Below are 13,834 nucleotides of genomic sequence, written 5' to 3'. Positions count from 1 at the left end.
AACATCTACTTACAATTTACAACAAACGTGGGAGCCGAAAAGAATAGATTATACACAACCGGATGCGCTTCTCACATTCCCTTTTTGACCGCTATATCGCACCACTGTTTTATATCTATAGATAGATAGATAGATAAATAGGTAGATAGATTGATTTCACAAAAACAAATTCCATTTCGTAGAAACCTGAAATGTTTGAACCCATACCAAGTAGACTGACATCGTTTTGAGAAACAGGTAAACACCGATCAAGTTCTAAGTTTCTGACGTTTTACAATTTCGACCGCTCGTTCATTGCTTTATACAGTGAGCGGCAGAAAAATCTCCCATATTTTACATGGACATTGGTGCGGTGCCAGTGAAGTTAGACGGATAATAATGACGTCTTCGTATAACTAACGTTTTACCCTTTCTTTATCTCAATCACATTTTGGTTTGGTGTGGGTCATACATTTACTGCTGAAAGTTTTGTCAAGACTAGTGAATTGCAGTATTTTTGTTGCACCCTTTATATTCCACCAATATAAAGAGCCTAATATTTATATTAGGCTATTTAAAACGTTTTTTCACTCGCAGCACACCGACATCATTTTGAAGAGAAGGAAAAGACCAAATTCCTTATATTCCATCTCTGGCCAGTCGCTCCCCTATTATATTTATATATTCTACCACATAAACAGCCTAATTTCATTTGGCGCAGCATAAAAGCGTTGCATTCCCTGACATTGTTTTGAGAAGGAAGAAAGCAGCAATAAATTTCAAAATCCCTCACATATTACAATTTTGGCCACCCGTTCCCTCCGCTATTCATATATTCTTTATTTCTATATTCTACCACATAAATAGCCCAATTCCATTTGGCTCAGAGCAACACGCTTCGTGCTGACAGCAGCAGCAGGCTGACATCATTTGCAGAAGGAAGAAGATAAAAGCGATAAACATTCTCTCTCTCTCTCTCTCTCTCTTGGTTTACAAAACTGACATTCCTCCTCCTCCGCCCCGCCCCCCGCTACCACTCGCTGCGCCTCCGCCCACGCCCGCGCGCGCGCTCACCAAAGGCGCCTCACTTTGGCGAGAGCGAACCTGACCGACAAAATGGCTCACACCAACCCGACTCCGACCAAGAAGAAAGAAGAATCGTTCTTCGATAAAATTGGAACTTTAACATCGAAAAAGAAGACCAAGGAAGGTTCGATTTATTTAATAGTCATAATAATTATTATAAACTACTTTAAATATACGTGTCTATATGTGTGTTAACGACTGGCATAACTTGTTGCTGCCTGATCCTCTCCAAAGGTGCCAAACACCTTCGCAACCCACGGCCGCCTCTGGAATGTTACCATCTTGGTTCGCATTCCAATTATGGGCGCGGGCGAGATCCACAACTTTTCTCTCTTCGTCTTGCATTATACTTAATGAAAAAGAAATTAACGATCCTTAGTTATTTCTCAGAGGACTCGTCGTTATATATATTTATTTATGGGGAGAGATAATCTGCCCTGCATGGGACCCGGGAAGACTTTAGTTCGAACGGGAACTCACTGCACGTTTTGTGTAGAGACCCTTTTACGCATTCGTGAAAGGGATGACCTCTCCGCCGGGCCCTTTACTACACACACACACACATGCCATGTACGGATACCTATTAAAAATATACATTTTTCTGAAAGTTATGAGGAAACAAAGCCGTGCGAGTACACTTGTGTAGGTTTGCCTATTGGCCCTCTCTCTTTCTCTCTCCTATATATATATATATATATATATATATATATATATATATATATATGTGTGTGTGTGTGTAATTTTATTTTGGTTACCATCTTGAACGTTGTAATTTCTTCAAGTTCATCAAAAGTATATTTTCACCCAACATTCACAATTTCTTATTTTCCATCCTGTTTATATTATGTCAACATTTTGCATAGAAATAGGTTCTCACATCAATTTTAAATGAGAAAGGGTATATTTTATTTGTCTGAAATTTTTATCGATATCTAAGGTAAGGTTTAGAAATTCGGTTGATCGGAATTGACGACTCGATTTTGATAATTGAAAAAGTTGCTGTCTCGTTTATGATACATTTGGAAAGTGTAGGAATTTCGAAACTTCCTCCATCCCTTCCTTCGAGTTATGCGCTCTGGTGTTTAGCGGAAATAATCTAATAATTTAATTGACATTGCAATATAAAGTTAAGAGAATCACCAAAGTGTCCAACAAAATAGTTTTGACAAGTTTCTTCCTCGCTGTCGCTTGTCAACTATCGAGATCGATAAAATATATTTTAGAAATGCTGCAAAAGCAATAAACTGGAGTCGATTCGACCAAACAATACTTCTTTATCTATTTTTATTTTTCTCTCTCCAGATATACACACACACACATACTTTTTGTAAATGACGATTAAAAGTATTGAGTTGTCTTTCAATTTAATGTTGAATCGTTTTTATTTATAACTTTACATTAAACTGGCAACGATTGCTTACCTATAAACTTATATAAACGGTAATGGCATCATGTTTTAGTTTCCAGAAATTTATGCGAATTTTCAAAGCTTTCCGAAACTCTAGCCGTAAGATGCAACTGTAAACAGTTGAGTTTTACTAATTAAGACGATAATTAATGCCATGTTTGACAAATACTAAATAAAAAAAAAAGAACTTTCCCAAGTTTGACACCACATTTACAAGTTTATACAGAAAGAGTTTTCTTTTCAAAATATATAAAAACTGGATGGAAAAGAGTAAATTTAATAAAAACAATTTTTCATTTTTCACCAGATTTACCCACTTGCAATTCATTAATAGTATTTATTTTGTTGAGTCTCCAAAAGGGATTTTCAACCCAGTATTTTCACATACTTCGAGATACTCCAAAGAAGAGTTTGTGGTTTGACAATCTACCAAGTGATATCGCTTCAAGCATTATCTTTATATAACCGTCCAGTTGTATGACCCTAATTAAAAACCGGATATAACAACAGATGTGTGACCCTGCAACCCCCCAACGGCTCTGTTTCTTCATAAATTCCTGAAAAATGGATATTTTTAAAAATAAAGTTGAGGTGTGTGAATTATCTGTCCTCTTTCCTATTTTTTTACACATCAACTCCCGACATAATCGTAATCTGTACCATCTAAAACGTACATGGGGAAATTTTATTAAAGAATGTTCATTTTCCTGAAAGTTATGAGGAACAAAATCGACTTGTGGGAATTAGCCAAAACTCCTCTGCCTATCCTCCAAAATATTCTTTTGCTACATCATCTGATATTTATTTCTGGAAATTTTCATTGGAAAATATGCCATTTGTATAAAGTTATAGCAAAACAAAGTCGGAGGTGGGATGGGGGGGGGAGATACCTCTGAACTTCTGCCTTGAAAACCTTGGTGCCAGTTGGGATCGAACTTGTATTCTTTTGCTGCCTTTAACTTGTAGATCATTCTACTAACTCTTGCAATGTCCTGTGAAAAACAGAACTCTCAAATGATTCTTCATCAACTTCAGCTGACGTAACTGTTGAAAACAAAAATATTAACATAGTTCTCTGGCTGGGTAATTTCTCTTTACCTTTTTAATACCACTTGTTTGATGGAATTTGAGAAATTTATGAAAAGAATGGACTATATTCATCTTTATATAATAATAATTACTTCGTTTATTGGCCACAAGGGCTGACAAAAATTAATTAAAACATAAAGGGACAAAACACAGGACGAAAGTTACAAAGGGTTTTGTCCGTTTGCAAAAAACCCTGTAAAAATTCCAGAGATAACAACGAAAATATAACAATTGAAATTCCCAATAAGGGGAGGCGCTTCGAAAGGTTACTCGTGGAAAAACCCATAAAAGCCATGGGAGCCTGGTCGAAGGGGGGGGGGGTAGTAGAGAGCCCCTTTCTCCTTTTATAATACTTTTTTATACTACGGGTGTATCCTCAGAATTGGTCCATTTATACTGGCCATTCTTGTGACGTTTACCCACCTTTCAGTAAACTTGCTATCAGACAGCACTTCCCTCTCTACTCTCACCTTCCTTTTCAAGTGAAACTTGAAAAAGTTGATGAGGCCTTGGCCAAAGAGGAAAGTGTCTGACCTTAGCCCTTTCAAACGGGTCCACCATACCACCTCTTTCGCTACAGCCACTAGACACAGGAAAACGGCCTTTCCCTCCTTGTTAAAGGAGGTCAGCAGGGCAATCCTCACTATGGATTCAGCTGATAGCCGGATCCGTTCTATACGCGACAGTAGCTGTTCGACATAAACCCATAGTTCAGCAATACTCGGGCAATACTAGAGTGGAACTAAAACCGATCGCATTGCCTGCTTGGTGGAGGGCGGAGAGAGCTTGACGGCACTCGAGGTACCAAGCGCCCATTCTCGGTCTGCGTTTGATCCAGGTTTGCAGCTCTGTCAAAGAGACGAGCTGTGGAAAGTCGCGTCTGACAAATGACGACCACACCTGTTCACCGTCTAGGAAACACTTGAGATGCCGTAGCCTGAGCGCATGTCTGCACATCAGTAACCACAGCAAGCCAGCTTGGCCAATCAGCGGTTGGGACAAGGGACGACGGTCAAGCGGTAATAGATGACAGATGCAATGTACGCATTTGCCACCTCCGCTCGACCTTTCAGGGACAGCTTCCTCTCGGCCCATTTCTGGGTGAGATTGGCCACCCTGCTCGTCACTTCTTCCCAGTTTTTATCCACCTGGAGGTCCGGACCGAACCAGACCCCGAGCAGTTTAATGGGCCCATCTGTCCAGCGCCCTACGACGCTGTTGGACAGCATGGACTTGCCTCTCCAGGTGCCCAGTTGCAAGCCCACAGACTTTTCCACGTTAATCTTTGCACCTGTCACCGCTTCGTACTCGTTTAGCATCTCACCAATCAGGTCAATATGCCTGTGGCTCGACACTATCACGATGACATCGTCGGCATAGGCAGACACGCTGTTTCCATCTCCTAGATTGCACGGGATACCCCTCAAAGCCTCCAACTTGCACAGTAATGGCTCAAGAGTCAATACGTACAAGAGGGAGGAGAGAGGGCATCCTTGGTGAACCAAACGCGAGATGTCAAACGGTTCCGAAAGGTGACCGTTTACCTGTATCACCAAGCAAATGTTGCTGTACAAAGCAGCGATCCACCCGCGGAAGACTGGACCGAAACCGGCTGCCTTGAGAACAGCTGCCAGGTATCAATGGTCGACCCTATTGAAGGCTTTACTCTGATCTAAATTGATCAAAGCCCCACCCGTGCCAGCGTCATTACCCACCCTCTCTATGATGTAGCGCATGAGATGGAGATTATCGTGTATCGACCTGGTCGGCACGGAGCATGTTTGCGCCTTGCCAATAAGCTTGTCCACGACAAGCGCCAATCTCTTGGCTAGCGCCTTGGCCAAAATCTTCAACTCTGCATTGAGCAGTGATGGGCCGAAAATTCCCTATAACATCCCCCTTGTTTGGGTCCTTTCTCAGCAAAGCCACCACCCCTCGACAGACAAAAGCAGGAATTCTCCTGTTTTGCTGCCAGTTGCAGTAGACGTTTGCCAACAGGCCCGCAAACTAGTCTGGCATTGAAGTGTAAAGCTCGTAGGGCAGACCATCCAAACCTGGCGATCTACCTCTCGTGCAGCTCTTCATCGCTTCCTCCACTTCCCAGGCAGATATCGGTCTTTCGCAGCACTCCGCCTTGCTGTCCGAGAGTTGCGGTATGCCGTCCAGGTACACAACGAAGCCTGTACCGTTGTCCGTCCCAAACAGTTGAGCAAAGTGCCGCTGAAACACCGCACACATCTGCTTCAGTTTGGAAACCTCGCGCCCATTCTGCTCCACCAAAGACCGAATGGTCACTTTGTTGCCTTGCTTTGTCTCCGCCACGCGGGCCCATCGAGCAGCCTTAGTCCCCTCCCTGCTTAGCGAATGTGCCTTTGCTCTGACAACACAGCCTTCGTGTTTGGCGTCGAAGTGTTGGTCGAGGGCCAACCTAGCCGCCAACACGTCGGTTGCGATGCCTGTCTCAAGAGCCTTTTTTCTAACTAAATCCTGCTCTCTTTTCCTATGTTCTACAGCTAGAGCCTTACTAAACCTAATTGACTCTACTCTAATTGCTCTCTTGAGAGCAAACCACCAGTTGTTGTTGATGATTGCCCCCGTGAGCACCCGTTTAACTAATAAACTAATCCGGTCTCTGTAAGCTTTGCACACCATTAACGACGCGTTCAGCTTCCAGTAGCCGGGACCCTGCCTATCTAGCCTATCCAAGTCGACCGTACAGATCACAAATTTGTGGTCCATGTAGTCAACTAGGTGGAATTGTGGACATCCTATGCTGTCCTTATCCGCTGGCCTACAGAAGACTCTATCTAAGTACGATCTAGACGACCTGATGCGATTGGTCCAAGTCCACATTGGCACATTTGGGTTGTCTAGTCGAAACTTGTCGGACAGCTGAAAGCGCCTGAGCAGGTTGGCAAGGCTCTTGCTCCCCACTCTCCTATCAGATGCTCCCTGCCCACCCGATCGAAACGTTCGTCTAAGACAGTGTTCCAATCCCCAACTAGCACTAGAGTGCATGACGTTCCCAAGAAAACTTCCAGATGCTTGAAATAATCGGACTGCCCTGCTCCTGTCGGAGCGTAGGCAGCCAGCAATCTGAAAGCACCACCGTCTACGTCGAGGACCACCAACTTACCTTCTGGATCCAGGAAGACTGCCCTTATTTTCAAGTCCAGGCCCTTCCAAAACAACACTGCAGTACCACCACCGCCTGCTCCCGGCCGACACGAAGATAGAAAAATCTCGTATCCGCCGAAAAGGGCTACAAGTCCCTCAGGTCGGAGAGCCTGGTTTCACTAATGGATGTAGCAGCCATGCTATGAAACCTCAGGTCGTTTAACAGGTGACCCGAGGCCTCTCACATTTAAGCTACCGATTCTGAGTTTTGCCATGTTTTAAAAGGTTATGGAGAAAAAGGCTCTGCTTACTGTTGTTTGGTGGGGTGGCTCCCTTGTGCTTTTGCATGGGTGTTTCCACCAGGTTTTTGGAGAAATTTCTCCCTAGCGATCCGACATCGTTAGGGAATTTCTCCTTGATTTCATTATATATGTTTTCATTGATTTTTATGGTGAGAATGTGTGCTGGTGGTGTGTTGTCTGTTGGTATAATGAAATCTGTAATTTGTGTCTGTTTTCTTTTATGTATGAAACAAGTTTTTCGTGTTTATTGCTGTAACGGTGTCTGTGTGCGTTGGTGTGTGTGGCAGTAGTGGTAGAGAAAGTGTTGTTGTAATAGCAGCCAATATGTTGGTTTGTTGGATATTTTACGAGTCACATTTTACATCATATTTGAGAGAGGAGAGAAAAAAGTGCAGAATGAGTGTCTTTTTGAAAATTCACATTTTTTAACAGAATTTTGCAGAGATAGGCTTTTGATGGTGTAGATTTTGATTATGTCTATTAAAATTTAGAAAAATAACATTTATTGCAAATATACAAATGAGAAATTTGTTTTATCCAAAGGTATTAGGTATTTTTCTTTAGAAAATTAGTATTTATCTCATTATTTTATATAAGCACCAAGAATTTTGAGAAAAGTGACATTATGATGATTGTATGTCTGCCATATTTCCTGATATTACCTGCGGTGGTGAAAGTAGACTTCCAAAGTTACCTGTCATATGACAACATTCTTGTTGTATTAATATCTGTCCAAAACTATTTACCAATTAAGAAGTGCATAGCTATGTTTTCATTAAACAGCTGACAGAATGTTTATTGTAGGTGACCTTCCCAAAAAGAAAAGAAAAAAATGACACCTGTTTTCTATCAACTAAGAGTTTAAAGGTGTTATTCCCAAATCAGCCTAACATTTGCTACAAATAAATACTTGAAACCCATACACTGGTAGTGTTTCATTTTTTTTTCCCTACGTTGATTAAAAATATTAAATTTCATTCAATATTAGCCTCTGCAAAGAGCAGAGATATTTCTGTTGATTAGGGTAGAGTAGGAGGACAAACTTTGGTTATCCTTACAATTCATACCACATCCTCAAAAGAAAAACCAAATTCCACTTGTTACATTTCTTCTTACTCTTGCACCCTCCTCCTCCTCCTTTCCATCCTCTATTCTTCTACTCCCCACTTTTTCACAATCTCAATAATCTCCACCAAATTTTTTCCTATCAGTTGCCCCTTAACCCTCATCTCTATGCTGTTACTACCATTAAAAACAATGTTCCTCTTTCAGATACCAAACACTTTATTCTAGGCCAGTGATTCCCAACTTTTCCCCCCTACGAAGGACACTTTTTATTTAAATGAGTTTTCTCACACACCCCAACCTTTTGCAAGATCTCTCCACTCAACACATTCTGAACCTCAGCTCACAGGCTTGGAACCTATGTTCTCAGCAGAATCTTTAATTTCATCTGATTCAACAGCAATGCAGATCAGTTCTCTGTTTCAATGTCAACTATGCACACTCGCGGGCGAAGGCCTTTTCCTTAGTAATATGGGAAGTGGACTGCATGGCATTGGTGACTTCAATGAGCTCAACATGGACGTAGGATTTAGGACAGTTTGGATTTGTTTAATTGCTTTTGAAGAAGCATCGTTGAGATGTGGATCTATTGAAATTCCAGAAATCATCTTAAGCCCCTTACCATCACTATTGTAAACTCCATGCACCTCAGCACTGAACTGATATTGAAATAAGACTAGCAAAGCTGCAGCTGCTGCTGCTGTTTGCTTGACTGACCTCTGCTGAAAGGAAGCTCTTGGCCAGCTCAGTAATGCTAACTTCACTCACACACACCATTGAGTTGTTCATCTCTTCCTCTCTACTCTTTCTCCCTTTATTACTAACCTTATCATTAAACACTGTCTTTTTCTCAGTAAGCTTCTTATATCTAGCCCTCCCCCCCCCACCACTCCAGTGACCTCATCGGCTCTGCTTGAAGATATCTCACTGAACTCTGCTTCATCTTCCCCCAATAAACTTAATATGGGGTCCTTGTTGTATGTTTCTGTATCCAAGATACTAACCATACCATTCACCTTCTCAATCCGGTTCCCTAATCCCTGTACATGATCATACCCCACTACACACACACACAACGACTGACCTCAAGCCATAAACATATTTTTCAATGTTCATCCTTTACCGAAACCCACCACCCTTCTCCTTACCTTGAATTGTTTCTCCTCTTACAATTCTGATACCCCCCCTCCAGTGTGACAATATAGGTCTCGCTTCTACCTACCTCTTCATCATTATATTCTCTACATCTTTCTCCACTTCACTAAACCCACCTTGGAATTGTATAATCTTAATGATTGTCTTGCTGCTACATCATTCTTTAGGGATTAACTTACTGTCATCATTTCTTGCCAGCATCTTCCAGACTTTATCTCTGAGTAATCTCTCAACATCTCTGCCACTGCCAAAAGCCCTCACATTGCTACTTTGCGGCATTATAAACCCATAAACTCACATTTCTGCTTCAACTTTCTTCAGCTCGCTCTATTTATACTGAAATTGCCATCCCTTTCTTGCCTTTTCTTTGAATTTCTTTTCCAAATCTCAAGAAATACACCAATTCTTTCTGACACAGGAATATTTACATTGAATGAACAATTAACACCACATTTCACTGAGCCCTGACTGCTGCTGCTGCTGCCAAAGCTTCACCCCTCTCACCTCTTCATCCAACAAGGATCTTTGTCTTTTTCCTGCTACCTTTCACTTGTTGTCTCTGTCATATCAATGGACACTCCCCTTCAGCTTTCTTTTCTTCGTGGAGGTACATGGCCTTGTGGTTTGGGCGTTGCACTCACCATCATATGCTTGTGGTTTTCAATTCTTGAACAATTCAGTACATTGTGTTCTTGAGTCTCAGAATCAGCTGGGAAGTTAACCCTTGAAGGGTCTGCATTCTATTTTGGGTGGAGCGTATTTTAATCTCAGTCACCTAGTTGCCATGGAAACTGGGTTAAAGCTCTGGTTCTAAGGTTCCTAGAATTCACGGCAGTCCAAAGTCTGTCTTCCTCTTTCTCAAAACTGATCTTTGGTCAGAAGTTCCTTTCTATTGGCAACTCATATTCCAGCACCATACTAAATGCTACACTTCTCCTTTCATCACCCTTCAGACCCTCGACCTTACTTCCAAATCATTGACCACGTTATACTCTATCACATTTATTTTTTACAACACCTGTAAATACACCCATACCCTTCTGTGACTGAACCTGTCTGTCTTCTTGGTGATTGTTCCAACAAGCGTGTCTTAGGTTTTGTTTGCAACAACCCTCTTAATTACTCTTCAAATCCAAACCTGGCTATTTTAATTCAGCAACCACCTCTCACTTCATCAACTCCAAGACTTGTCCAACACCTGCAAGCGCAAAACAAACAAAACACTGAACTTCTCTCACAGATAAACATTCAAAAATGTTTCTCATTCTTTTCAGCTGATCTCACCCTCTTTAATATATTTGCAGCCTCTTTTACAGCTTTTCTTCCCTCTATGAACCTTCACCTTCTCTCTTTTACAAGTTTTTCAGTATTTTTTCTTTTGTCTCCTTTCTCTTCATCTTGCTGATCTTTCACATTTTCCAGAGTTTTTTTCTTTGCACATTGAAGCTGAGTGTATATGTTTTGTTCGTCTTCACTTGTTACAAGTGCTCTATTAACCCTTTCGTTACTGTATTTCTGTTGAGATGCTCTGTCAGGTTTCTTTCAATTACTTTTGATGATGATGATAACAAAGAATTTAGAAAAATAACTTAGATTTCATTCAGCTGGTGTTTGGTGGCAGATTTCAATTCAAAACTTATGAAAACAAGACATTTGTACTCAGAGCCAGTTTCAGCTGGGTTGGTAACGAAAGGGTTAATCTTATTAAGAGAGAACATAGTTACTATTACTTACCGATAATGAAACAAATGACAGGCATTGCTTTTGCTCATTTGACTTTCAGTTCATTTGTTGGAGACAATTGAGATGATTAAATTGAAGAAACCAGAAATCAAATTTTAAATCTCACCTTTTCTATCATATAAAGTAAAAAAGAGGAAATATTTCCTTATCAAAATTGGAATTTGTTATTGTTAATTGCAGTTTTGTAATAATTTTGATGAGACTTTTACTAAACACTCAACAGATTTAAAGCTGTTGTAACTGGTAGGCTTGCTAGAATTTTCCATTTCTAAATGTTTGAAAAGTGTTCAGATTTAATTGAAAGATGGCATTTCAGTAAAAATGTAACATAAATCAGGTAAAAATATTTAATTGCTTTCACTATCTAGGCCAGTAATTAGCAATCAAAAACTAATGAAGTAGCTATGCCAATTTGACTGGGTTTTTGCTTTCTTTCTGAGGTACCATGCCAAATCATGATTCAATGGTTCATGTGCTGCTAATAAACTTTTACTACATCTTATTTGGTTTAAATTCTGTTTGCTATTTTCAACCAATGGACTCTGGTCATACTGGGGCATGATAATAACCTCTATGATGGGAGACTTACCAAATATTATTTACTTTAAAAAAAAGTTAATAATCTACTAAGTTTCTAAAATAACATTTAAAAAACTATTTGTGACAGGTATACCATTTGTTTGATGTTTAGTGAGTCTATGAGAAGGTGTTAGTTCATTGTCATCCTGGTTATAGTAATGTGATGTCTTATGTCCCCAAACTACTTATCATAATCAATCCAAAATGCATTTCAATTGTGTGTGTGTGTGTGTAGCCATCATTATTTTAACATTCCTTTTTTTCATCCTGCTTACATGAGTCAGAATTTGTTGAGGTACATTTTCTACAACTGAATGTCCTGTTGCCAAACAAGTTGATATTTCCCCATGACAGTTCGTGTTTCTCAAAGAAAATTGGATATGAATGAGGCTAGTTTACAACCATTGTGCAATATTAAGAGGAGACCACACACACACACGCATGATGGGCCTCTTTCAGTTTCTGTCAACCAAGGCTTTGTTCGACCCAGGCTATTGTAGAAAATACTTGCTCTGGTGCTGTGCAGTAGTATTGAACCTGAAACCACATGGCTGGGAGGCAAGCTTCTTAACCACACAGCCATAAATTTTACTGGTGATTTAGAAGTGAAAAGCAATTCTCCACCGCAATAACTAGTTTTTAAAAATTGTCTTCCTTCGTTAATCTAATGAATTTTTATTAAAATGACTTTTACAGATTATGCATTGTACTGTATTTGTTTATGGTACTTATTGTACTGTGTAAAGGGTTAGCAGGTTTAAATTTGAATTTTCTATTTATTCACACCTTTATATATATATATCTATGTACAAAGTTTTCTTCTCTTTCTCTTCTACAGTAAATGAACTTGTGCAGGAAGGTAAAGATGCTATTGAGTGCCGGTCTAACTTATCCAACCTTACTATCGACCCTGAAGGTTACAAACTAGGTAAGCTACCCCACCCACCGATTCTATGTTGGTTGCTGCTTCACAGTTGATCAATATTTGCTAATTATATGTCTATCATCATATCCGCTTAATGTCTTCCGTATTGGCATGGGTTGAACAGATCAACAGAATCCAACAAGCTGGTATGGTTGCAAGTAAATTTTTACTTCTTCCATTTTAAATTTTTACATTTTATCCTTTCTCTATATTTTTCTCTCTCTAGTTAATTCTTTTTATGAAATACAAGACTGGTTGTTATTTATCCACAATTTCTACAGAAATAAGTGAAAGAAAAGACAAATCTTTTTCGTCCGATGACCTTTCATTCATCTCTGCCTGTGTGGGAGACAATTCCATCTCCACTTTCAATCCCACCTGCTTCCAAGTAGTTTCAGAATTGATTTCTTTTGCATTTCGTTTCTATTTATCAAAGTAAATTATTTTTATTCTAGAGGAAAATGAGGAACGTTCTATGGTGGATCCAAGTTCTCGAGAAGATTACAAAGTAAAGGAACTGATGAATGTAAGTAGAACATTTTAGCTCAAATATTTTTAGAGAACTTGTCATTATTTAATTAATTCATTGCTACCTACCTTTTGTCTTAACCCACAATATCAGGGTAATATGGGCTCTTTGTGAATATCTTCTTCAAATTACTCCTTTTTTTCATATCAACATTGTTCAATGTCCACTTTTCCATGCTTGTATGGGTCACACAGAATTTGTAGAGGCAGATTTTCTATGACCAGATGTCTTTCCTGCCACTAACACTTGTGTTTCCAAACAAGGTAATATTTACCTTTGGTAAGACATATTTCCATGGAAGACTGAAAATGAATAATGTTGCCTGTATGTAGGTGATGCTCATTTACAACCATCACATGTCAAGACAAAGAGAGAGACACACACACACACAATGAGCTTCTTACAGTTTGTCTATCAAATCCACTTACAGGTGGCTGAGGGTTGTAAGAGAAGACGCTTGCTCAAACTGCCATACAGTGGAACTGAACCTGAGACTACATGGTCCAGAAACAAGCCTCTCAACCACATAGCTGATACCAGTGCCACGCCTACCAACTTTTCCTGTATATCAATATTTTTATTTTTTTAAATCTCTCCTATTAATAAATAATTGAATTTTCTCTCTCATTCATATCGTAACAATTTATAAGACCAACATGTTTATACATCTTAATTATAAAGTAATTTATTTCAGAACTAACAATGATTTAATGATGGAAAAGTGATCTGAGAATTATAGATTTCGAAAATATTAAAGCTTCTGAAATAATATGCAATGTGCCACGTAAAAAGCACTGGTGATGGTGCCACATAAAAAGTGCCAGTGCCATCTAAGAATTTTCTGTGTTGGTGTTGCA

At 39.7% G+C, this 13,834-nt stretch overlaps 1 protein-coding gene across 2 annotated transcripts in view; it reads left to right on the top strand.

Moving 5' to 3' along the window:
* Positions 1–1,031: 1,031 nt before the first annotated feature.
* Positions 1,032–13,834, top strand: part of LOC115209255 (alpha-parvin) — a 125,821-nt gene continuing 113,018 nt past the window's right edge. For both annotated transcript variants that reach the window (XM_029777549.2, XM_029777548.2), the window contains exons 1-3: positions 1,032–1,189; positions 12,362–12,451; positions 12,904–12,974. In XM_029777549.2, the coding sequence (XP_029633409.1) occupies positions 1,096–1,189; positions 12,362–12,451; positions 12,904–12,974 (255 nt within the window). In that variant the 5' untranslated portion in view covers positions 1,032–1,095. The remainder of the gene's footprint in view (positions 1,190–12,361; positions 12,452–12,903; positions 12,975–13,834) is intronic.

Source organism: Octopus sinensis, linkage group LG3 (genome assembly GCF_006345805.1).
Source record: "Octopus sinensis linkage group LG3, ASM634580v1, whole genome shotgun sequence".
NCBI classification, from domain to species: Eukaryota; Metazoa; Mollusca; class Cephalopoda; order Octopoda; family Octopodidae; genus Octopus; species Octopus sinensis.
The sequence above is the reverse complement of the archived record's forward strand: the minus strand, read 5'-3'. Positions and strand labels throughout refer to the sequence as shown.